Below are 23,068 nucleotides of genomic sequence, written 5' to 3'. Positions count from 1 at the left end.
GCAAGGGGAATAAAAGGAACAGTAGAAAAAAAATATACAGTCAACATAAAAAAAACCCTCAAGCGGGCTGCCCTCCCCCTCAACCAGCCTCCCTTGAGGGGCGAAGAACATGCTGTCTCAATTTTGCCCAGGGACGTCAACGGTCGCACTCACTCCAGATCCCAGGGAAAGCCACCGACGGGAAACAAAGAAAAATAAATAAAGGAACCCCTTGAGTGCCTGCCAGGGGGAGTGTCAGAGGAGGAACGTCTCCCCACAAGAGTCTTGTCTCCCCCTCAGGGCTCCAAGTCCAAGCTGGTGGGGTACAAACACCCCAGCGCAGTTCCTCGCCCCCAACCTGCCCATCCAGGAACGGAGCGTCACAAAACCAAAACTTGCTAAATGCTTTTATAAAAACCACAAGTTTGTTTCCTAAGATTCAACCAAAACAGGAAAACACTGCCCCCCACGCTTGCTGGAGCCAACTGTACAGAGTCGGGGCGCCCCATGCCACAGCGCAAAGACAGCAGGGCCAGCTCTCGCCCCAGGGCCCCAAGGGGGGCGGGATGACAGGGAAGCCGCCAGCCAGCCGGCCGCAGCCCTTCCGCCCCGGGCGCCCAGCTGGAGGGGGGGTGGAGGGGAGCCCACTCGTCCGCCTGCGCCGCTCTCTTGCCAGTTCTGGTCCTGCAGAACCTCTTCCGAGCAGGCTGCCATCGCTGGCCAGCCACCCCCCGGCGGCTGATGCTGCCGCTGCCACCTCCACCAGCCTGCCTAGCTGGAGTCAGAGTCACTTGTGTCCGAGGAGGAGGAGGAGGAGCTGGAACTGCTGGAGTCGGAGCTGGAGCTGCTGGCGCTCAGGCGGGAAACGGCCACTTGCTGCGCGGACTCCGGCTTCTCGTTGGCTGCACAGGGGGGGGGGAAGAGAGAGAGGGCAAAGGTGAAGGATGCCAGAGGGTCAAGGACAGGAGAGAACCAGGCCCAGGAATCAGAAGCCACGGCTTACCTTTCTTGGGGGGCTTCTTAGCAGAGTTCAGCTGCCCGCTGACGTCCTGCAGGCGCTTCTCCAGCTCCCGCTTCTTCTCCAGGGCCAGCTCCTCCTTCGTCTTGCCCACCGGCTTCTTCAGGGCTGGAAGGAAGAAGGAAGGAAGGAATTTGCTGGGGAGCTCCTCTTCCCCTTGCGCCCTCATCCAGCTCTCATTTGGGACAACAAGAGGGCAACCACACAAGGAGAACTGCTTCTCAGACCTCTGGCTGACACCCCTAAACACCTCCATTATCCCTTTTCAGAGCATGGCTGCAAAAATCATTACAGCCCTGGTACCTCTGGTTAAGAACCTGGCGGGAAGGGAAAGCCCACCATGGGGGTCTTCATGAGGACCCCCATCTCCAAGCAGGGCTGGGGGTTGAGCTGAGGCTCCCAATTCTCCCGGTTTCCCGAAACAGAGGAAACAGGGAGAGACCCTACCCCTCCCCTTCCAGCACCACTTATTCCCCAGTCTCCCTGCTGGCAGTCTGCAAGTCCCGGATTATCCGTATGCATTAGGACTCATTGCCATTTTACTTGTCTTGTCTCCCATCGCCCCCACTCACTCTCGCTGTAGGGCTTGCGAGGCTTCTTCCGCAGGCAGGACAGGACGTAGCGCTCCAGCTCCCGCAAGGTGGAGGGCTTGAGGGTCTCAAAGTCGATCTCAATCTCCTCGGGGTTGGAGTCGCGCAGGGAGGGCTCCCGCGACTGGATGATGTGCACCACCCGGCCCAGCTTCTCCCCCGGCAGCTTGTTGATGTCCAGGCTGAGCTGGCGCTTCTCGTCGTACGTCATGGGCTTGCTCTCCTCCTCCTCCTCAGAGTCGTAGAGCACAGGGGCCGGCAGAGGGAGGGCCTTGGCGCTGGCCTTCTTCGAGTTCCTGGGGAGGGGAGACACGCCTTAGACCCAGGGGCCCCACCGCTTGCGCACTGGGCAGGACCCAGCCAGTGGCAGCTGTCAGGCATCTTGGCTTGTTCTACAAGGAGTTCGCCACGGTCGATCCGCCGGGGAAAGAGAGTCATCAGCCAGCTGCTCGCCCTGCTCTCCCCACCCCGACCCCATTGCCACGCACTCGCTTGCCCCACTCACTTGCCACTACTGCTGCCACCTCCGCTGGCTGCCTTCTTGGCCTTTTTGAGCTGGGCCTGGTGGGGCCGGGCTGCCGCCTCCTCCTCGCCTCCCGCCTTCCCCCCTTGCCGCTTCTGCTTCTTCTTCTTCTTGTCCTTCTTGTCGCGCTTCTTCTTGGGCTTGGAGACCGGGCCTTGAGAGAGGGCCGCCAGCTGTTCGTGCACTGCCCGCAGCTGGGGAGGCAAAAGGGACACGGTTAGGGGGCTCCCAACCCCACCAACTGCAGGCGCCCTTTCCTTAATCCATGGCCGTGATCACCAGTGGCTCAAAGCCACTGGGGGGCGGGGGGGAAGTGTTGCTCTGATTCTGGGGTCTCGCTTGCAGGCACCCCTGCGGGGGTGTTGCTCTGCCCCCTTCTCTCTCTGCCTCACCTGTTCCTGGAGCTCAGCCAGCCGGTTGGCCCGCTCCTCCTCCGAGTCGGAACTCTCCTCGCTGTCTGACGAACTCTCGCTGCTGCTCTCGTCGTCATCCCCCTCCTCTTCCTCTTCGTCGTCGTCATCATCGTCGCTGGAGGAATCGTCTGAGGAGGACTTCATCAGGAGGCCCGGCTGTGGGAGTGACGTGGAGGGGGGATTGATGTCTATGGGTTCATCTGGCATCTTGGCATAGCTGAACTCGAAGACATCCTGCAGGAGAGCAGCAAAGACTCGAGGTCTGCTACTGAGGGGCTGGGTCATGGGGGGGGGGAGGGAGGGAGGAAGGAAGAGCTACTGGCCTCCGTCTTCTTCCCATCAAACTCACCTGCAGCTTCCGAGCCATGGCCACCACGTCATGGTCAGGGGGGTTGTACTTGTAGCAGTTGGAGAACATCAGCCGCACGTCAGAAGCAAACTCCTGGGCGTCACGGTACTCCCGGTTCTCCATCTTGCGCTGAAGCCACAGAAAAAGAAAAGGAAACCAAAGGTAGGTAAGTAAAAGGGGAGGATCATGAGCTTTGCAACACACAAGGAGCAAACAAGCCCCCCCCCCAAAAAAAACTGGTGTTTTGTTTCTTTAGTTTGCCCTTATGACTGCAGAAAGTCACTTAGGACACACGTGGCCAGTTCACGCTAAAAACCAGTGGGACTTGGGTGGGGTCTCCCCACCGCTGCTTGCCCTACTCAAGCCCTGCTTTGCCTGCCCTGGCATTGTCACATGACTCCCCTCCCATGCCCGCTCATGTCCCTATGGCCTCTCTCCTCCCCTCAACATGGACTGCAAAGCCCACTGGGGCGGAGATGGCAGCAGTTATAAAGAGCCTGCTCAACTGCTGGCACTGAAAGGTAACAGAGGGCACGTTTTCTCCCTGGGACAGAAACAGGCCACTCGTACCTCCAACAAATCTATTTAATCTAGATTGTGGAAGCACCTGCTTGTATGGTGAATATGCAAGAAGTCAGCAGATGGATTTTACCTAAATTCCACAGCACAGACAACCATGTTCTGGAAAACCCCCCCTTCTCCTGTGCCCAGGAGTCCCCACCCGCTGCACCTCTCCCCTTCTTCTCTGTGGTTGCCAAGCCCCCGCCTACCTTGATGGTGCTGAGGTCCATGGGATGCTTGATGATCTCATGGTAGTCGTGGAGGCCCAAGGCGGAAGCGTCGACCGGCTTGTAGAAGGGCCAGGCGTAGGCAGCATGCTTCTTGGAGACAAGCTCCTTGAGGATGCCGTTGCAGTACTTGAGCTGCTCTGAGAGCTTGCCCCTCTTGGAGGTCTGGTGCTGCTGGGAGTCGGGCAGGTCTTTGCGGGGGGGCTTGATGGGGCGCCCGCTCTCCCGCCGGGCCGGGATCTTGGCTGCCTTGGTCTCCAGCACGGCTGCGGAGGGAGAGGACTCTCCGCCGCTGGTGGCGATGATGGCCGTGGGGGTCGGGGTGGTCGTGTCCGCTTTCCGCTTCACTCCTTTCTTCTGATGGGGGGCAAGAACACACCGCTTAGGCTTCCAAGCCAGATTGGAGGGGGAACCCCGGACAGCTCAAGGCCCCCCCCACCTCCCTCGGCTGCCAGCTCACACAGGCTCACCTTGGCCACTGGCTGCGTTGGGGCAGGCACCGCCAGCACCGGCTGGGAGGTAGCAGTGGAGTGTAGCGGCTTGAGGAGAGGCGTAGAGATGACTGACGGGTGAGGGATGTTGATGACAGTGGTGGGGATGTCTGTGGGGTAGAGCTGGGCGTGGGACACGGAAGAGATGGCCGGCACTTGCTGAGCAGCTGCGCTGGCTGCTGCCAGGAGTGCTGGAGGGATAAGAAAAGAGTGGCTCTTTGTTAAACTGGAGGCAGCCTGCCCCAGATGGCCCCCAACTGGAGCAGAACCCAAGCAAGCCAGCAGGCACCCTAGCCGCTTCTGCCCCAAAGCCCACCCCCCATCCCTTCTCGCGCCATTACCTGCAGCCCGAGAGGCCCCCTTCTTGTGGCTGTTCTTTGCCACGGTGATCACAATCTCCTGCTCCTCCTGAGGCATCTGGGCCACCTTCTGCAAGAAGATCTTTTCCAGCGTTTGCGCCATCAGCACAATGTCATCTGTGGGCTACACCAAGAGAAGCCGTGATGATCAAGGCAGGAAGTTGTCAGCAGGCTGCTCTGCGCAGTCTGTGTATGCGTCCTCGTCACTTGGGAGTTTCTCCCCCCCCAAACCCCTCCCTCACAATCTATGCAGCCACTTCCCTGGCACTCCGGCCATCTTCCAGCCTTGCGGCAGCTGCTTCTCCCACCACACGCAAACCCTCACCTTGTTGTAGATGTAGCAATTGGTGAACATGGTGTTGAAGTCCTGCATGCACTCGGCTGAGCTCCAGTAGTAGTTGTTTTCCAGGCGCCGCTTGATGGTGCCCATGTCCATTGGCTGCTTGATGATCTTGTGATAGTCCTGGGAGCACAGAGGAGCAAGCAAAGCCACATGGTCACCCCAAAGAGCAGGGCACACAGGCCGGCCGCACCGACCACGGGGCTGCCCAGGCTCCTGGTCAACGCCACATCCAAAGGTCCCTGCCAAATGCTGGCTACAGGGGGGAAAAGGGCAGGGACTCCTGTGCAGCCTTGCAAAGAGCAGGAAATAAATGCTTCTCAGCTTGCTAGGGCAAGAGGGGGTTCTTGCTTCTTTCCCTGGGGTGCAGAGAGGGTGCCTTCTGTTAAGGCCTGCCCTGCCAAAAAAGCACCACCGCAGCACCCCTGCTGTGCACGAAGAAGCTAGGCAAGCATAAACCTAGATGGATTTTTACCTCTGGGCTTTAACTCCTTAGTTGCCACAGGTGCTGGCCTTTAATTTGGGGGTCACTTGATGTCTTCTACAAAGTCATGGATGGGAATCTGCAAAACGCATTCAGGGCACAAGATTAGATTTGGGGCAGCATGAGAGCGCAAAAGCGGCTGTATTGTCTCATCCATACCTTTGTAGGGGACATGGGGGGGGACGGGGATCAGAGGAGCTGCTCCAGGTGAAATTCCTGGCCAAACCAACAGCCTTAAGATTGTTTGGGGAAGAGACACAGCTGAGCTCAAACTCAGGTAACAGGAGACAACTCCGCCCTGAGGCAGCAAAGGAGGCACATTTCCCTCGGTATGGAAAAGCCTTGCCTGCTGGACTAGGGTGAGCAACCCAGGGAGCTCCCCAAAACGCTTTGAATTTTAGCAGCACAGCTCAAAAATCCAGAAGACTAGCTCAGCACACTAGATACAAACAAGAACCTTAGTTCATGGGATGAGGCAGGAAGTGATCCAGTAACCATAGCAACAAGGGCATCAGAACACAGCAGAACCCACCCGCAGGTGCTCATCTCCCTCACGCCCCCAGCCCCCCCCCAAAGGCAAGGAGGAAGCTCATTACCGGAAGACCCAGCTTGACGGCATCCACCGGCTGGCGGAAGGGCCAGGCGAACTGGTGCTTCCAGAGGGCCTTCATCACCACTTTGTGGAGGTACTGCAGCTGGTTGGTGACTCTGCCCGGCTTCTTGGGGTTTGAGACCTCCGGAGGGGGAGGGTTGGCTGGGGCCAGCTGGAGGGGCGGGACGGAGGCCATGGTGGGTCTCTCGAAGCCCTCGTACAGAAGCGACGGCTTGCGGATCCGCTTCCCGGGCGCAGACTCGACTGCCAGACCCACCAGACCCGCATTGCCCTCCCCAAGGATCCTGCAAGACAGGGAGAGAAGGGCTGTTAAGGCAGGAGCCGGGGGGGTCTGCTCCGATTCTGCGGTGGATTTCGCCACCTACCGCACTCTCCTCCCTCACATGAGCCAGCAAGTAGAACATGGAGGAGGGGAGCACTGCCCCCCCACCTGTGCAAAAGTGCAAGAGATGCCCGTTCTGTCACCTCTTGGAAAAGACACACACCAAATTACACCCCTAAGCAAGGCAGCGAAGCCAGCTCCCAACCAGAGCCAGGGGAAACTCCAGAGACCAGGCCAACCTAAGTGCTGTGCCATCTGCACCCACTGCCCCCCCCTGCACCTCAGCACACTGGCATTTCCAGATTGCAACACTACACTTGCTGCCCACAAACTCACTCCCCCTTAAAGTACCGTCATGAAGCCCAGTAAACAGGAGGGTGTCGCAGGAATCCCACCAAGGCAAACTAGGCACACTCTGGAGAGCAGCGACAACATCTTAAAACAGTTCCAAAGATGCCCAGGATTGGTGTTTTGAATCAGAGAACAGGGACTCTTCCCCCAGGACCAATGAGGGGGTAAACACCTGGGAAAACAGAGACACCAGGCTTCCTCCATAGTCAACATGCTCATAAGATGAAAAGGACAGAGTGCATTGCCGGTTACCATGGTGCTGGCCAATCAGAGCGAGGGAGACAACAAAATGAATGGCTGACCAGGCCTCCACACAATGGGGCCAGCCAGTTGGCAAGGAGCAGTTAAGCCAAGGTGGGTTCTGAGTTGAAAAAAACAATGGGGGCCATTGCAGAATTCTGATCTGTCTCCAGGCCCACAGATCCGGCTGTGGCACATTCTGAATACAGAGCCACAGATTCACAGGCTGCTCTCTTGGTGCACAAGCCCAGCGTGCCACAGTCGCTGCCAACCCATCACCCAGGACACCTGCGGCTCCACCACCAGCCCTGGGAAATGAGCGTGTTGGTAAACAGAGTGAGGGCATCAAAGGGCAGCAGGCCTGCCACCCCGGGAGAGAGGAGCGCTTCACAAAAGCCTGGCTTGCCCCCAGGGCATTACAGGGTCTCATGACAAGACACCTCCCAAAGCTATCATTCCCTTCACAGGCAACTCAAAGCCCTTTAAAGCCATCCAAATAATCCACACAACTCATTGCTGCAGGGTTCACACCAGTGAATAACGGGGGGGGGGGGTGAAGTAAGAGGAAAAGGAGATCGCACTGGAGCTGCAGCACTGCAAAGGCTCCCCAGAGGAAAGACGGGCGACGTAAAATGTTGCTAAGCAATGGCGATGTCCAACGTTTCTCCTTTCCACACACCCGGGCGGGGAAGCCTCCCGCAAGTGGCACCGCGAGTTCAAAAGCGACGCCCGTCATGTGACACAACACAGCCAGGTATGCTCGATCAACGCGGGCAGGCGCGCGCAGGGCTCACTGCCTCCCTCCCCCCCCCCGGCGACCCCCGATCCCCTCTGGCCCGGCCGCCCCCTCCCCCGGCGCACTCCCGATTACGTACTTGCCGTTGGGGTTCACGTTCTGCAACATGCCTGCAGGAGCGGCTCCAGCGCCAGAGGCGGCAGCTCCTCCCGGGGGCCCGGCTCTCTCCCGGGACGGTCCCGCTCCAGCCGCCGGCGCCTCCGTGGCCTCGGGGAACCCCCCCACTTTGCTCGGCGGTCTCGGCCTGGCGGGGGGAAGAAACTGCCCTCGGCGCCTGGCTCAGGGGCGCATCGCCGCCGCGCCTCCCCCCGCCGAACCGGAGGCAGGCGAGCGGCGGGCTGGGCAAGGCGAGCTCGGCTACTGCGGGGCCCCCATCGGGGAGGGGGCCGCTCGCCCCGCCGCCGCCAACAACTAGGCGCAAAAGCTAGGAAAATGGCGGCCTTTGCAGCGGCAGGACCCCGAGGCGGGGCGGGCGGGGGTCCCTCTGGCCAGCCCCCCGCCGGGCTCCCACCGCGCAGGGGCGCCGGCAATATAGGGCGCGCCCGTCTCCGCGGAGGCCGCCGCGTCCGGAGGCGCCGCTCCCCCGGCGAGTCGTCGCGGTCCGAGGCGCGGATGGCACTGGATTGTACTGGGATTAGTGGCCGCACTCCACCTTTGCTCTCCGCCGCGTAGGTGGGGGCGGATGTTGTGGGGGGAGAAGAGGGCGCTACGGAAGCCGGGAGGAGGGTCCGCCGAGCTGGCGCCTACAGCGATGACCGGCGATTGGGGGGCCGCCCGGCGAGGATGGATCTGGATTGAGTCCGCCCACCCTGCCCGGCACTCTCTTCCGCTCCCAGGCCAGGATCCTTCCTCCGCTCCAGCGAAATGGCGCCTCTCGGCCTGCCCCCGACCGCCCTTATAGAGACGCTCCCCGCGCTCCCATTGGCCCGCGGAGCAGCTGACATCACCATCCCGCCAAGCCACGCCCCTTCGCCGGCTCGGGAGAGCCCTCTGGGCGGAGGAGAGGCCGACGCCGGCCGCCCATTGGGCGACTTCGCCATCCATCACGCTCCCCCTTTCCGCCTCCTGTTGTGCCTCCCCGCTCCGCCGTCCCCGGCAGCCGGCTCGCGCATTGGACGGCTCTGCCATTCGTTGCCTCCCGATTGGCCGCCCTGTCACGTGGGGGCGGGGCGGCGGTTGGGAAGCGGCCGTTGGTTGTTGTGGTTCTCTGCTCACCACGGGGGGAAGGGAGGGGGAGAGAGGCGGCAGCGCCATTTTGTGGCAGCCCAGAGAAAGCAGGGCGCGGAGAGGGCGAACAATGAGCCGCGGCGGCGGCTGGACCGAGCGGCCCCCCAAGCCCAGAAAAATGTCCTTCCTTCCCCGCACGGGCAGAGCGGCCGCGAAAGTGAGGGCAGGGCGCGTTTAAATAAAAAAGAGAGAAACGTTCTCCCTCAGGCGGTTCTTCCCGCCAAAACAAGAGCCCCTCACAGCGACACGAGAAAAGCCCCGTCGCCTCAGCGCAGCAGCCGGGGACCGAGGGGCGAACCCCTCACAGTGGGGTGGAAGCACCCGAGTCACACTCCAAAACGCCGCCTGCAGAGCGGCCCCCCCACACGCCCCACAGCAGGGTCCAGGCGCCGCCACGCCGGGCCCTGCGCGCGAGAAATGGCGCCCAAAGTCCCCGCTTCTCCCCCTCGCGCGTCACCCTTTGCACGTGAGAAACGAGGCAGGAGTTCAAGGCGCCGAGAGTGAGGGGACCTTGGGGAGAAGCCAAACCAACCGCAGAGCTTCCATTAGAAAAGCGCCCCAAGGCTTCACAGCAGTGGCCCTGTTTTGCCTTGCCAGGGGTCAAAGGTCAAGTGCCAGAGTGGAGCCCAGGCCAGACCCGCCTTTGAAGGGGCGGCAGCCCCTCTGCACTGACCGGTCAACCGCCCAAGAGGGCAAAGGAGGGGCGCCATCGCCCACAATGCAGCCTGTCCAAAAACCAAGCGGGGCCAAAGTGTCCCCAAGGCCCAACAGAGAGACATTTCAGCCAGGGGGGAAATGGGGGAGCCAATTTCCGACCCCTGACCCCTTGGAGCAAGTGCCTGGCTTGGAGGACAGCAGGCCCCTTCCTGGGAGGCAGGCTGGCATTGGCCTCCATCCCTGGGTGTGGGGTGCGTGGCCTTCCCCCAGGCTCTGGCCCCATGCCAGGGTGTGGTGGTGGTGCTGGCAGGAGCCCTACACACAGCCCCACACCCTGGCAGGGGCCATGCTGGGAGCCTCTCTGGCCGCGCCTGCCTCCTCCTCCCCGCTCAATGGGGAGAGCGCCTGGCTTCCCTTCTGCCGAGGGCGTGGAAAGGGGGCCGGTTGATCTAGGGGGCAGGTCCCAGGGTGCTTCTCTTTCCAGGCGGGGATCTCTCTCTACAGCCAAGGACAGAAAGAATGAGGCTGTCGCAGCTGCAGGGATCCACCAGCCGACTTCCTGAGTCCAATGGAACTGGGGGGGGGGGGAGATCAAACTGCTGGCATATCCTCAGCCCCCCCCCCCCTTTTCCTGGATTCTTCTGGAAGGAGAAGCAGGGGACGGTCCTTTGAGATGAGTCACATCCTGGCGCAAAGGCCAAGCGCCACTTTGGGCTGAAAGGAGGTCTCTCCCTCCCGCTGGCCTGTGAACAAAAGGGAGAGAGGCAGCACCCCCTAACCCCCAGCCGCCCCACACGCGGGGCTCAAGAGGCCTGTCCTGCTCCCGCATGCCGTGCTCCTCCGCCTGCTTCTCTCCGCAGCGGCCATTTTGCACGGGCACCCAGAGCCTTCCAGCTGGCAGCGTCCAGAAAGAGGGGAAAACTGGGGAGAAAACTGGAGGGTTAGCGAAGGAGGGCAGCGCCTGATCCTGCCCCTTCCTCTTTTTCCTCCGCCAGCCCCATTGCGCTCCCGCCCAGCCCTATTCCAGCGAGGAGGCCTCTTCCTCCTCCTCCTCCTCCTCCTCCTCCATCACCAGGCAGGAATGACACAGCACATTCACCGCAGCCATTTTGGAGGCGCGGGAAAGCACGCCAGGCAAAGCTGCCCCTCGCCCACCATGTCTGAAATGCTCTTCCAAGTACTGTTCCCACTCACCTCCCTGCTTGCGCAGGACACACACACACACACACACACCCCTCTCCAGCAGCCTCCAGTTTCTGAGATTATGGAAAACGCCCTTCTCTCCCATAGCCCTACCTAAAAAACAACAGCCCCACATTGATATTCTTGGCTCCTTTCAGCCCAGATTCTGCTTCTTCTGAATCGCCTACTTGGGGAGACTGCCTGGCCTCCTCCACGTGGGGACTGGGGGCTTGGAGGGAGAAAACAGCTCAAGGTCAAACAAAGGCGGATGCCAAGGTCAGGCCCACCCTCTGCTGCCCACGACACTCTCCCAGGCACCCCCAATATCGCGGGGGGCAGAGGGCTCACGTCCCCCCCTTCCCAAAGGATAGCCCCACCCCTTTCCTTTGCAAGGCAGCCCCCCAAACTCCCCCCTTTTGCTTTAAAAGACGAACAACCCCCCCAATGCAAGCACACACACCCCGAATTAAGCAAAGAGACGCCCCCCCAAGCCCCCCCCATCATTGCAAAACAAAACCCCACCTGTCATATTGAGATTTACCCCAATTCCTAGAAGCTTCTGCATCATTGTAGCTTTAAAGAAGCCTGGAATGAGCCACAAGACAGAGGGGGGGACACCTCTCCCCCCCTCTTCCGAAGACGCCCCTCCTCCCCCCACATAAAAAATGGGGGTCCCATTGTCAGGTGCCACGTGACAGCCAACTTCTCCCTTCATTTCAGGCAGCTGGCCCTTTAAACAGCCACCGCCCGTCGCCGCCTCGGATTGGCCAGATTGCGCCACCGGAGGCGGGAGCAGCGACTTGAGTGGCAGATCCCTCTCCTTCCCCACCCCCCAGCCAGTCGAGCCGTCACTCGTCCAGAAGCGTCACGTGGGCAGAAAGGACTCACCTCATTGGTCGCCATCGGGAGAAGGAAGAAGGCGCGCGACCTTGGCGGCCCCGGTGCGACGAGGCCCATCCTGATTAAATTCCGGCCAAACTTAGGCCCCCGCGACGTGACAAAATAATAAGAAATAAAACACCCATTTTTTTTTTTAAAAAAAAAATTCCCCTCAACGGTCGCTTCAGCTGCCATGGCCGGGCGGGAATCCGAAGTGACGCCCACGTCATCGTCTCCTGATTGGCTCCCCGCCGTCACGCGACCGTTCCATCAGAAAAAATGCCCGGATGATCCTTCAAGGCGCGGGGGGGGTCAATCTATGAGGCGATTTTGCCCGTCCGCCGAGAAGAAAGCGCCAAACCGGTGGAGGGAGGAAAATAATCCGCCTCGTCGAAGCCGCCTGGCGGGGGGTCCGGATCGAGCGCCGCCCCCTCCCCCGCCGAGGTCTCGCTTTGGGGGTGAAGTCAGCATGGCTCCCGCGACGCCCGGGGACGGCGACTGCGCATGCGCCCCGCTCCTTCTCCGACTCTTCCCCCCCCCGCCTGGGGCGCATGCGCGCTGGGGCTTCGCTGCGGCGCGAGTCCCTTTCTGCGCGGTGGCGCAATGGCGCGGGGAAGGAGCGAGGGCAGCCACGGGCACGGCGCATGCGCGGGAGCAGGCCAGCCCTTTCTCTGTCTGTTGCAAGAGGGCGAGTCCTGCGCGAGCTCGCAGTTCCAGGAATAAGGAGCGCCCTTTCCTTTTCCCGCACTTACGCATGTGCGCGACTGCAGCAGCGGGGCGAGCCTGCTCTGCTAAGAAGAATCCACAAGCGGAAAGGCTCCCAGCAGCAGCAGCAGCTTTCCATATGCGCCAAATACAGAGTGGAGCTGTGGAACTCCCTGCCACAAGAGGCGGCACTGGCCATCACCCTGGAAGGGAATTAGACAGATTCAGAGGAGGGGGCTAAGGCTAGGGAGGGCTCCTGGCCAAGAGGGCCCAGCAACAGCAGCAGTGGCCAAGCAGACGTCCCGAGAGCCACCTGCTGCTCTCCTCCGGGGTAGAATGCCTCTTACAATGGATGTCCTAGTTGAATTTTATTCTTACGGTCACAGACCAGTTCCGGCTCACTTACAATATCAGGGAAATCATAAAACACAACGGGAATGCATTGAATTGCAACTGGGTACAACAGAGGCAATACAGTTAAAAATATATATTAAATCTTGATCGCTAAAATATAACCTAAAATTGTCATTTCAGACCTTAATCATTTTGGTAGTACAGCTCGGTCCCTAAGTTTTATGGCAGTCGCACAGAATTTGGCCACCCTGAGCGTGATCTCAGGATCCTTGTCCTCTACCCGGAGTTTTAGACATTGAAGTTCGGACCCATCTGGAGATTTTGGTATAACCGGAGTGATAAACACCGAGTGTATATCCCCGTAGAAATAGCAGCGTAACAAGGCATGAGAGACGGTTTCTACCTCCATCAAGCTGCAGGGGCAGACTCGTTCTGCGTATTATGGTTTACCCTCAAATCTGCCCTGCAATCAGCCAGATGGCAGCACGTTGAATCTCGCGAGGGTGAACGATTGTCTGTATTTAGGCATTTGTAATTTTGATGTCCTATTAACTGCGATCTGTGCCTTGCAGGGGGTTGGGCTAGATGACCCTCGGGTCCCTTCCAACTCCACAAATCTATGCCGTAGCCACCATGGCCACAAATTCGTCTCACCCCCCCCCCCTTGAAAGCCCTCTGAGTGGGTGGGCGCACGGCAGCCCCACTGAAATCGAAGGCGGCTTTTAATCAATTTGCACCCATCACTTAGCAGTTTGCCTTAATTTCTCTCTGTCCTCCCGGGCACAGAGGCTTTGGGAGAATTGTGCCAGCGAGGGGTTGGTCTAGATGAGCCCCAGGGTGCCCCCGTCCGCCTCCGTCATATCGCCAATCTATTGATTAAGGAGGATCTTGTTTTTATTCTTCCAATTCATCCATATCAGTCTCTTGGCCACAATAATCCATTTCCGCTGTCAACGTCCACACGACGGGTATATAATTCAAAAGAATGTTTTCTTCTTAAAATCTTAGCTTTTTCCCTGCACAGTCATATTATTGATATATAGCCCAGTACTTTCTCCCCAAAAATTCTCTGTAGGAACATAGGTTTCAAAGAGCAGATAAGAAGAAGAGGAAAGGGCAGCCGGTTTGGGTTTCCCCAGCCACTCTGGGCGGCTTCCAACAAAGTTTAAAAATACATTAAAATGCCATACATTAAAAACTTCCCTGAACAAGGCTGCCTTCAGATGTCTTCTAAAAGTCTGGTAGTTGTTCTTTGACATCTGGTGGGGGGGACGTTCCACAGGGCGGGTGCCACCACCGAGAAGGCCCTCTGCCTGGTTCGCTGTAACTTGGCTTTGCAAGTTTACATCGCCTCTCAACAAGGTCCCTTATGGGGCTTCGTGGGAGTAAGTTGCTAGGAGGTTCGCAGGGCAGGCGGCTTGGGAATTTCCCCAAGCACACTTCCTGTTTGTGACTCATTGAGTCTTTTATAACAGGCGCACACAAACAGGGCCTGACCTAAAGGGAAACTCCGAGAAGAGGACGGGGAAGTGAAAGCGAAACTCTGCCCCCGCCCTGAGCCCCCTGTGGTGGATTTCTATAGGGAAGTGGGCAGGGGATGGGGGTCAGAGCTTGCTGGAGCCAGGCATGATCTCCTTTTGCTTGTCTACAAAAATTAGAACCTCCAGCGTCAGAGACAGTCTACCTCTGAATGTCAGTTGTTGGGGAACAATGGCAGGTGGGGGGGTTTCCTGTTTAGCTATGGTCCCTGGAGCTCCTTCATCCTTCTACATTTTCCTGCGTGATGCCCCAGATCACACACACACAAACACCGATTCCTGCATTTGCAGGTATTGAACTATATGACCCTGAGGTGACCCTGAAAACTCCCATGGTTCTTTGATCTATTATTTATTTATCGTTAAATTTGTGTGCCGCCCTTTGTCCATACATTTCAGGGCAGTTTGCAGCATAAAAATGTGACATTAAAAAACCCCACAAAATATATAAGAAGAAGAAGAATGAAAGAATAACCCCCTCCCACAAGCACATGTGAAAGTTAATGGGATTTAGTCAGCCCAAAGCTTCGGTGGAAGAGGAACACTTTCGCCTGGTGCCTAAATGTGTCTAATGAAGCTGCCAAGCGGACTTCCTTGGGGAGAGCATCCCACAAACGGAGCCGCTGCAGAAAAGGCCCTGTTCTTGTGCCCATTTAGGGGGCACAGAAAAAGAGGGGACCAGATGAGCATTGCAGAGCCTGGGTTGGTTCATCGGGGGAGAGGCAGACTTTGAGGTGGGGCAGGATATAATAATAATAATTATTATTATTCACTGGGGAACTTTTTTTTTTCATTTTCTGTTGCATGGGATTTTTCAACTGTTCTTATATGTTCTTTTCAATGTCATTTACAATGTTATACATGTCATGTTCAATGCTATATAAGTCACTTAGATTTATACTCATATTGTACTACTTTGGCTATGTGTTTAATAAAATATTGAATACTTGCATTGTGAAAAACAGATTAAGGTGAAAAGCGAAAAATTGCAAAAAAAAAAATAACCCTAGAGCTTACAGAACAAAAAACAACTTCAGATATGAAATCAGCACGTTGAAATTAGGTTAGAACAACTGCAGGTGTCAATGCAACAAAAATTGTTCTCCAGTGAATCATCATCATCATCATCATCATCCTGAGCCATTCAAGGCCTTATAAGGCAAAACCACCACTTTGAATTGGTCCCAGAAACTAATTGGCAGCCCGTGCAGTTGGGTCAGGATCAGTGCGATACGTCCAAACCGTTTTTCCCTGGTCAGCAAACTGGCCGCCAAATTCTGCACCGGCTGAACCGTTTTCCGAGGCAGCTCCTGGGTGATCTACGATTCACTGGAAGCTTTTAAACAGAGGTCAGACGGGCCATGCGTCGGGGATTTCTTAGCTGGGGTCCCTGCATTTGCAGGGGGTTGGGCTGGATGACCCTCAGGGGTCCCTGCGATTCTCTCCTCCCGCAGCCTAAGCAGCCCGTCTGCGCTCCAGAGCCGAAACCGGGCAGCCTCTCCCTGGCAACTGATGACGATGAAGCGCAACGAAGCCCCATTGGCTGCCTGGGGGAGGCATCCTCCCTCCCCGAAGCTGCTGCGAGTTGGGGGGACTCAGCTGTGGGGCTCGGAGATTTGCTGTGGGGCAGCGAGGACGATGGGTCCCGGGAGGTGCAACGGGGGTCTGGCGGCCCTGGCCTGGCTCTGGGGGGCAGCGGCGGCTGCAGCGGCCGAAGTGCGAGGTACAAAAATGCGTCTCCCCGTTTCCTACCTGCGTGGGGTGTGAAAACGAAGGTGGGGGGTTTTGGGGGGGAAGGTGGGGGGCTTTCAGATTGTGTACTTTCCCCCTAGCCCTGGCGAGTTCCTACGAGCTGGCAGCACGCCTCCCTTGGCAGCGTCCGTGTACTTGCTAAGATCAAGGGAAGTAATAGTGCCACTGTATTCTGCTCTGGTCAGACCTCACCTGGAGTACTGTGTCCAGTTCTGGGCACCACAGTTCAAGAAGGACACTGACAAACTGGAACGTGTCCAGAGGAGGGCAACCAAAATGGTCCAAGGCCTGGAAACGATGCCTTATGAGGAACGGCTAAGGGAGCTGGGCATGTTTAGCCTGGAGAAGAGGAGGTTAAGGGGAGATATGATAGCCATGTTCAAATATATAAAAGGATGTCACATAGAGGAGGGAGAAAGGTTGTTTTCTGCTGCTCCGGAGAAGCGGACACGGAGCAATGGATCCAAACTACAAGAAAGAAGATTCCACCTAAACATGAAGAAGAACTTCCTGACAGTAAGAGCTGTTTGACAGTGGAATTTGCTGCCAAGGAGTGTGGTGGAGTCTCCTTTTTTGGAGGTCTTTAAGCAGAGGCGTGACAACCATATGTCAGGAGTGCTCTGATGGTGTTTCCTGCTTGGCAGGGGGTTGGACTCGATGGCCCTTGGGGTCTCTTCCAACTCTATGATTCTATGATTCTATGATTTGCCAGGCAGAAATTCAACCGGTGCAGCTCTCTCTCTCTCTCTCTCCTCCACCCGGCCCCAAACTCTTTTCTGGGTGGTCTGCTGTCCCCCCACCCAGAAGATGCCAGCTCCTCTGGGACTTCCAGGTGACCTTGGCTCGCTAGAGAAATGCCAACCCGTATTTATTTATTTATTTTTAAATCCCTTTCAAGTTTCACTTTGCAATTAAACTGGGGGGGGGGAGACTTCTGAGCAGCCTGCTGGTGTGACTTGAACTCGGATCTGACACCCGTGGGCACACTCTCGACTCACAGGACTGGCGAGTTGGAAGGGATCCTGAGGGTCATCTAGCCCAACCCTCTGCGAAGGCACAGTTGTTTACAGCGTTTTTCCAAATAATAATAATAATAATAATTTTTGATTTATACCCCGCCCTTCCCGGTTCAAAAACCGGGCTCAGGGCAGCTAACAACCAATTTGAAACAATTATAAAAGCAGCATAAAATAGAGTATAAAAACATGAATAACAATAAAATTCAAAAAATCAATTAGATAATCCCCAGGGCTAGCAAGGAGATCAGGTGAGAATGAGCTGTGGGATCCCAGAGCGAGTGATCTTCATAAAAGGGGAAGGGGAGGGAAGAAAAGGGAAATAAAAGATGAGGCTGAATTCAAATTAAAGGCCAGGAGGACTAGCTCTGTCTTACAGGCCCTGCGGAAGGAGGTTAAATCCTGAAGGGCCCTGGTCTCCTGGGACAGAGCATTCCACCAGGTCGGAGCCACCACTGAGAAGGCCCTGGCCCTGGGGGAGGATAATCTGACTTCCTTCGGGCCCAGGACCTCTCAACTATGTAAATAGTATTTTGGCACCCAGTTTCCCCTTCTCTCCCCCATCCCCTAATAATCCCAAACCCCTATAACTGAGGGGGCTGCAGAAGGGGGAGGGGCAAATGGTGTTTGGAGGGGGGAAATGTGCTTTAAAACCGCCTACTTGCGTTGAGGAAGTTCCTTCCTTCCTTCCTCTCCCCGCTTGTAGCAGCGCCGTCAGAACAGGACTCTGGCGGAACCACAGGCTCATAGAACGATAGATTTGGAAGGGGGTTCCCAGGGTCATCTAGTCCAACCCCAGCTCAATAGCCCCTGTTTCACCCCACAAGCACTTTCTGACAGTAATTGCTGTTTGCAAGCAGAAGAAGCTTCCTCAGAAGGCAGAGGTTGGATGGCCCTAGGTTAGTTAATAATAATAATAATAATAATAATAATAATAATAATAATAATAATAATAAATTTTATTTATAACCCGCCGTCCCCAGCCAAGACCGGGCTCAGGGCGGCTGACACCAGGTATAAAAGCAATGGATTAAAATACAACTTGAAAACGAGATTAAAATGCAACATTGAAATGCAGCCTCATTTCTGCAGAAACTCAAATCAAAAGTTCATGCTTTCCTGCCATCCATCACTGGCACATATGACTTAGCCAGGGAGGGTGAAGGGCAGAAGGCAGAGGGCAGGCAGCAGAAGACGGGCACATGGAGGGGCGCATGGAGGCACATCGCAGAATCAAAATAATTGTGGAGTTTGAGGGCCATCTAGTCCAATCCCGTGTCCCTGAGAACCCGAACCCGTGTCCCTGAGATTACGAGCCTCCTTTTCTACTGACTGAGCTGTGATTTGGGGCAGCTTCTTATCTCCACCTCAATGGTGGCGGGTGACCCACCTCCCTCTTTTTCTTCTCCAGAGGATCCTGCCCACCTGTTCTCTGAGGTCTACCTGTGCCAGCAAGATTCCCTTCTCCCTGAGATGGTCCAAACGCTGGACAATGAGGAACTCTTCTGGTTCAACTCCTCGGAGTCTGCCTGGCACCCCCGACTCCCTGATTTCCAGCCGGGGGTGCGGACCCGGACCCCCCAAAGTCACATCCAGGTGCTGAACCAGCTCTGCAACGACGTGCTGAGCAACTTTTCGTACTATTTCGCAATTATGCCGGAAGCGAAAGGTGAGCGGGTTTCTTTGCCTTGCGGGGACGGAGGGAGGGACAAACAAAAAAATATGCTACGATAAAAATAATAATAAGTAAAATAAAAAATGCAAATAATAATGTAAGTAAAAGGACAGGGAGCCACCACTGAAAAGGCCACGTTCTCAAATTGCCACCTTCTGCCCCCCCCCCAGGTATTGCTCAGGTGAAGGTCTTCCCCCTGCAGCCGCTGCAATTGGGCCAGCCCAACACGCTCGTCTGCTCAGTCACCAACCTCTTCCCTCCGGCGGCCGAGGTCACTTGGACGTACCAAGGCGAGCCCGTGACCCAGGGGGTCTCCACCCCTCCGGCAGTCCCTGTGGAGGACCTGGAGTTTGAGCTCTTCTCCTATTTGGAGGTGACCCCCCAGGAAGGAGACATCTACAGCTGCAATGTCAAGAGTCCCCGCGACACCTTCAGCATCCAGACGTTCTGGGGTGAGGCCCTGTTCTCCCCCTCTCTCCCCACACCCTGCCCCGAATGGCCCTTGTGCTCTCACCTGACCCCCCCTCCCGACTGACCCTCTGTCCTATCTCTCTCCCTCCTGCAGTCCCCCAAAATCCCGTCCCCTCGGAGCTCCTGGAGAACATCCTGTGTGGCCTGGCGTTTGGGGTTGGCGTCCTCTTTGCCATCGCGGGGGTGGTCCTGGTGGCAGTATCCTGCAAGCGCGACAGCACAGGTAGAGCTGGAGGAGGCCCCCGGGCCCCTTGGGGAAGGGGGAGGCTGCAGCTCTGGGGCAGGTGGAACCAAAGGCTTGTAGGGTCGGAAGGGGGACCCCCAAGGGTCATCCATCCCAACCCCCTGCAAGGTCGCAGGTTCCCTTTTCATCCATCTGTTTCCTTGCTGGGCAAAACGTGTACACCGCTTGACGTGAAATATGGCAACCATCAAAGAGTCCTGCATTGCGGCGGGTTGGGCTAGATGACCTTTGGGGGTCCCTCCCTCCAGTTCTGTGATTCCACGACCTTTCTCTTTTCCAGAATGAAATCCCCAGAGTCGACCTGAAGGAGGGATTTGGAGGAGAAGGAGCGTCACCTTTCAAGTCACCCCCTCGCCCCCCCCCACGGGAACTGCCCCCTCAGTGCCAGAATCTGTGTCTGTATGTGTGTGCCCATTTGCATTCAGTGAGCGGCGAACATCTGTCCGCCCGTGTCTCCGTTGCCACCGGTTCCCGGCAGGGGTGAGAGAGAGTCCAGTCTGTGAACCCGGAGAGAAACGGCTGCCAGTCAGTGCGGGCAGTCCTGGGTGAGGCGGGTCAGTGATGCGAGTGAGCTTCTTCTGCTCCCGTTAAAGTTATTGCTGCTAGAGGAGCAGTGGGGTAAATGAGGGGGTGGAAGGAGCAGAGGAGGGGAGCCCAACAAGGTTCGGATGAAGCGGGTCTGGCTCAGATCCCATTTCTGACACCCCTGTCGCCACCAGCCCCACTTCTGACACCCGTCGCCACCACCAACCCCACTTCTGACACCCCTGTCGCCACCAGCCCTACTTCTGACACCCCTGTGGCCACCACCAGCCCCACTTCTGACACCCCTGTCGCACCAACCCCACTTCTGACACCCCTGTCGCCACCAGCCCCATTTCTGACACTGCTGTCGCACCAACCCCACTTCTGACACCGCTGTCACCACCAGCCCCACTTCTGACACCCCTGTCGCCACCAGCCCCACTTCTGACACCCCTGTCGCCACCAGCCCCACTTCTGACACCGCTGTCACCACCAGCCCCACTTCTGACACCCTCGTCGCCACCAGCCCCACTTCTGACACCGCTGTCACCACCAGCCCCACTTCTGACACCCTCGTCGCCACCAACCCCACTTCTGACACCACTATCATAGCATAGCTATCAACGTTTCCCTTTTTTAAAGGGAAATTTCCTTATTCTGAATAGGATTCCTCGCAAGAAAAGGGAAAAGTTGACAGCTGTACCACTATCACCACCAACCCCACTTTTGACACTGCTATCACCACCAACCCCACTTTTGACACTGCTATCACCACCAACCCCACTTCTGACACCCCTGTCGCCACCAGCCCCACTTCTGACACTGCTATCACCACCAACCCCACTGCTAGCACTGGCACTGTTGCTGCAGATTTGTCAAGGCCTTCGGCTAGAACAAGAAACTTAGGTAGATTGAACATTGCTAGAACCACAACCATCACTCACCCCACTGCTCACATCGCTAGCACCACCCCCACTCCTGCTCCTCCCACCTATGGGTCTTTCTCACCAGGACACGGACACAGCTTGGCCCCAGATCTGTTTTCTGGGCAGGCTTTTCCGGCGCTCCCAGGGAAATAAGAGACCTTCCTGGTCTGCCAGTGGCCCTTTAACAGGACCTTCTCCTGCAGGTACAGAGACCATCACCTGCTAATTGCTGCGGCAGGAGAGGACTGTACCACGCGATTCTTCATTAGGAGCAGCTGGGCCCTGCAGCACAGTTTTTCTTCTGTGTGTGTGGCAGGGCTGAGCCCAGGCACTTGTGAACTGATGGTGCCTCTGAGCATGTTAAGAGTGCTGTCCATTACAGCAAGGAAGTGCAGTTTTCCCCTTTTCAGCTTGCAGAGGGCAGCTGGGCAGAAGTAATCCCCAGAACCCCTCTCCCTTTTCTATGTTTTAGCATCATAGACTCATGGAAGGGACACCAGGGTCATCTAGACCAACCCCCTGCTATGCAAGAATATTTGGCCCAATGTGTGTCTCCAATAGCAACAATAATATTTTTTTTATTTATATCCCGCCCTTCCCGTTCAGAAAACCGGGCTCAGGGCGGCTAACAACAAATTTAAAACATTTAATTGATGCAACAAAAAAACAGCATAAAATACAGTATAAAACGTGAATAACAATAAATTAAGAATTCAAAAATCAATTTAGGGGGGAAATCCATCCAATAAACATTAGATGATCCCCAGGGCTAGCTGGCTAAGTTAGTCGTTCTACAGACTGAGCTATCGGGGATGTGGAAGCACAGGAGATTTTTTTTTGGGGGGGGGGAAGCGTCACCACCAGTTGAATTTCTGCCCTTTCATACAGCAGCTATGGGGAAGGCTTGAATATTCCCCGGGACCTTGCAGGGTGGTTTTGCCGGGCAACATGATAAAAAGGCAGTGGGCATCTTCTTAGTTTTAAAAGGTGGGGGGAGACTGGGAGGCCCACGCAGGACTAAAGAGACATTGCAACTTTTAAAAGAGGGAGAGCAGAGAGATGGAAGGAGCAAAAAAAAAAAAAAAAAAAAGATGGGGGGAAGTTTGTTTTTTGGGGGATTGTTTTCGGATCTTACGGATGCTGCACCTGCAATTGTTCCTCCTCAGCGATGTGTCCCTTTCCTTTGCTTTCCTGACGCCGGGTGCCAGGTGGAATTATTGCCAGGGGTGCAAAAAAATAAAATGGGGGGGGGGGGAAACCAACAAAAGATTTTGGAACTATTCTTTCGTGTCCTTCCTGGCGTTGCAAGCAGGAATTGAGGCAGAAGGTGGGGGGGTGGCTTTGTGGGGTGGGGGGAATCTGAGGGGGGGGGGTCAGGGCCAGAAAGATGGGGAGTGAGTCCATGGATGTGACTTGTACAGTCAAAGAAGGTGCGTTATTCCCTGCCAGGTAGAATTCCTCAGGTAGAGCGTGGCCTGGGAATTAGAGCAGGGGGAGGGGCAGGCAATTACAAAATCCGTGGCATTAAAAAAAACAATATTGAAGTTTTTCTCGGTTTTCCAAAGTACGTGCCTTGTCTCTCTTTTTTCCCCAGTACATGGGGCAGGTATTGACAAATTTGGAAGGGGCTGCAAGATTGTCTCCTCCACTTTGATCTTCTTGCAGGGGGGCAGGGGAGGGACACCTCTCCCCTGTCTCAAAAAATAGCTCCACACACACCTGGGCTTTTTGTTCTTTGTTTTTTTCCTGGCCCTGCTGTTCTCATGCAACAACCATGACCAGGCTGGGAGATTTGGGAAAGCTTCACTTGTGGGGGTTTCTGTTTATTTTGCAAAAAAATTAAATGCCTGATTCCAGCTTATTTAAAGAGTTCTGCTTTACAAGTTGTTTAAAATAAAAATAAAAATGAGTGACCTCATACTGTATTCGCAAGGAGGATCAATAAAATGAATTTCTTTCTTCTTCTTTTCTTCTTTTTTTGACTATTTTCACATAACAAGTTATTCCAACAATTATATTTCCCCCCTCCCTCCCCCCTACGACTTCCCTCAGTTCCTCTTTCTGATTTATTAACAGATATTCCAGTCCAACCCCCTGCAAAACACAGTTCGTCTTCCAACATCTTCCAACATTGGAAGATTGGCAGGTTAAGATGGTGGAGGACGGCAGAGGTGGCCAAGTTGACAATCAGTAATCAGTGTGACAAACTGTTTCAGGAGGACTGGAATAAATTTACATGAAAGAAAATTGTAAACATCTGA

At 56.1% G+C, this 23,068-nt stretch overlaps 2 protein-coding genes and 1 long non-coding RNA gene across 12 annotated transcripts; 1 reads left to right on the top strand and 2 right to left on the bottom strand.

Annotated features, from left to right (window-relative positions):
- Positions 1-121: 121 nt before the first annotated feature.
- Positions 122-12,093, bottom strand: BRD2 (bromodomain containing 2). 7 transcript variants are annotated; one of them, XM_082213323.1, is made up of 12 exons: positions 11,611-12,093; positions 5,931-6,231; positions 4,836-4,973; positions 4,493-4,634; positions 4,131-4,342; positions 3,643-4,017; positions 2,873-3,001; positions 2,503-2,757; positions 2,100-2,304; positions 1,570-1,902; positions 983-1,105; positions 122-881 (listed from the first exon to the last, which is right to left on the bottom strand). In XM_082213323.1, exons 1-12 carry the CDS (start codon positions 11,613-11,615, stop codon positions 751-753), a joined length of 2,349 nt encoding a protein of 782 aa, XP_082069449.1. In that variant the 5' UTR covers positions 11,616-12,093; the 3' UTR covers positions 122-750. The 7 variants fall into 7 exon arrangements, with proteins under 7 accessions (XP_082069449.1, XP_082069450.1, XP_082069451.1 ...); XM_082213324.1 differs by lacking the exon at positions 11,611-12,093 and adding an exon at positions 11,245-11,444; XM_082213325.1 differs by lacking the exon at positions 11,611-12,093 and adding an exon at positions 11,264-11,444.
- Positions 12,094-15,767: 3,674 nt separating this feature from the next.
- Positions 15,768-20,074, top strand: LOC309526288 (class II histocompatibility antigen, M alpha chain). Its single transcript, XM_082212207.1, has 5 exons — positions 15,768-15,921; positions 18,378-18,635; positions 18,812-19,093; positions 19,207-19,335; positions 19,637-20,074. The coding sequence occupies exons 1-5, from the start codon at positions 15,837-15,839 to the stop codon at positions 19,639-19,641; spliced, it is 759 nt and encodes a 252-aa protein (XP_082068333.1). The 5' UTR covers positions 15,768-15,836; the 3' UTR covers positions 19,642-20,074.
- LOC309526289 lies at positions 19,924-21,359 on the bottom strand. 4 transcript variants are annotated; one of them, XR_014216707.1, is made up of 4 exons: positions 20,588-21,359; positions 20,444-20,484; positions 20,176-20,382; positions 19,950-20,080 (listed from the first exon to the last, which is right to left on the bottom strand). It is a non-coding gene; the product is annotated as an uncharacterized lncRNA (long non-coding RNA). The 4 variants fall into 4 exon arrangements; XR_014216705.1 differs by having other exon boundaries at positions 19,924-20,039; positions 20,164-20,484; XR_014216706.1 differs by having other exon boundaries at positions 20,176-20,484.
- Positions 21,360-23,068: the final 1,709 nt, after the last annotated feature.

The sequence above is a fragment of the Podarcis vaucheri genome (assembly GCF_965113315.1).
Source record: "Podarcis vaucheri genome assembly, chromosome: 2".
In the NCBI taxonomy this organism is placed as follows: Eukaryota; Metazoa; Chordata; class Lepidosauria; order Squamata; family Lacertidae; genus Podarcis; species Podarcis vaucheri.
Note: the sequence above shows the minus strand (reverse complement) of the source record. Positions and strands in the feature narration are given on the sequence as shown.

Bases quoted from the DNA above. Each gene is read 5' to 3' on its own strand.
- BRD2 (XM_082213321.1), bottom strand. From the start codon at position 7,764: ATGTTGCAGAACGTGAACCCCAACGGCAA. The intron at 4,635-4,835 runs GTGAGGGTTTGC...CTCTTGGTGTAG, and splicing joins ATTGCTACATCTACAACAAG to CCCACAGATGACATTGTGCT. The intron at 2,758-2,872 runs GTGAGTTTGATG...GCTCTCCTGCAG, and splicing joins CCATGGCTCGGAAGCTGCAG to GATGTCTTCGAGTTCAGCTA.
- LOC309526288 (XM_082212207.1), top strand. From the start codon at position 15,837: ATGGGTCCCGGGAGGTGCAACGGGGGTCTGGCGGCCCTGGCCTGGCTC. The intron at 15,922-18,377 runs GTACAAAAATGC...TTTCTTCTCCAG, and splicing joins TGCAGCGGCCGAAGTGCGAG to AGGATCCTGCCCACCTGTTC. The intron at 18,636-18,811 runs GTGAGCGGGTTT...CCCCCCCCCCAG, and splicing joins AATTATGCCGGAAGCGAAAG to GTATTGCTCAGGTGAAGGTC.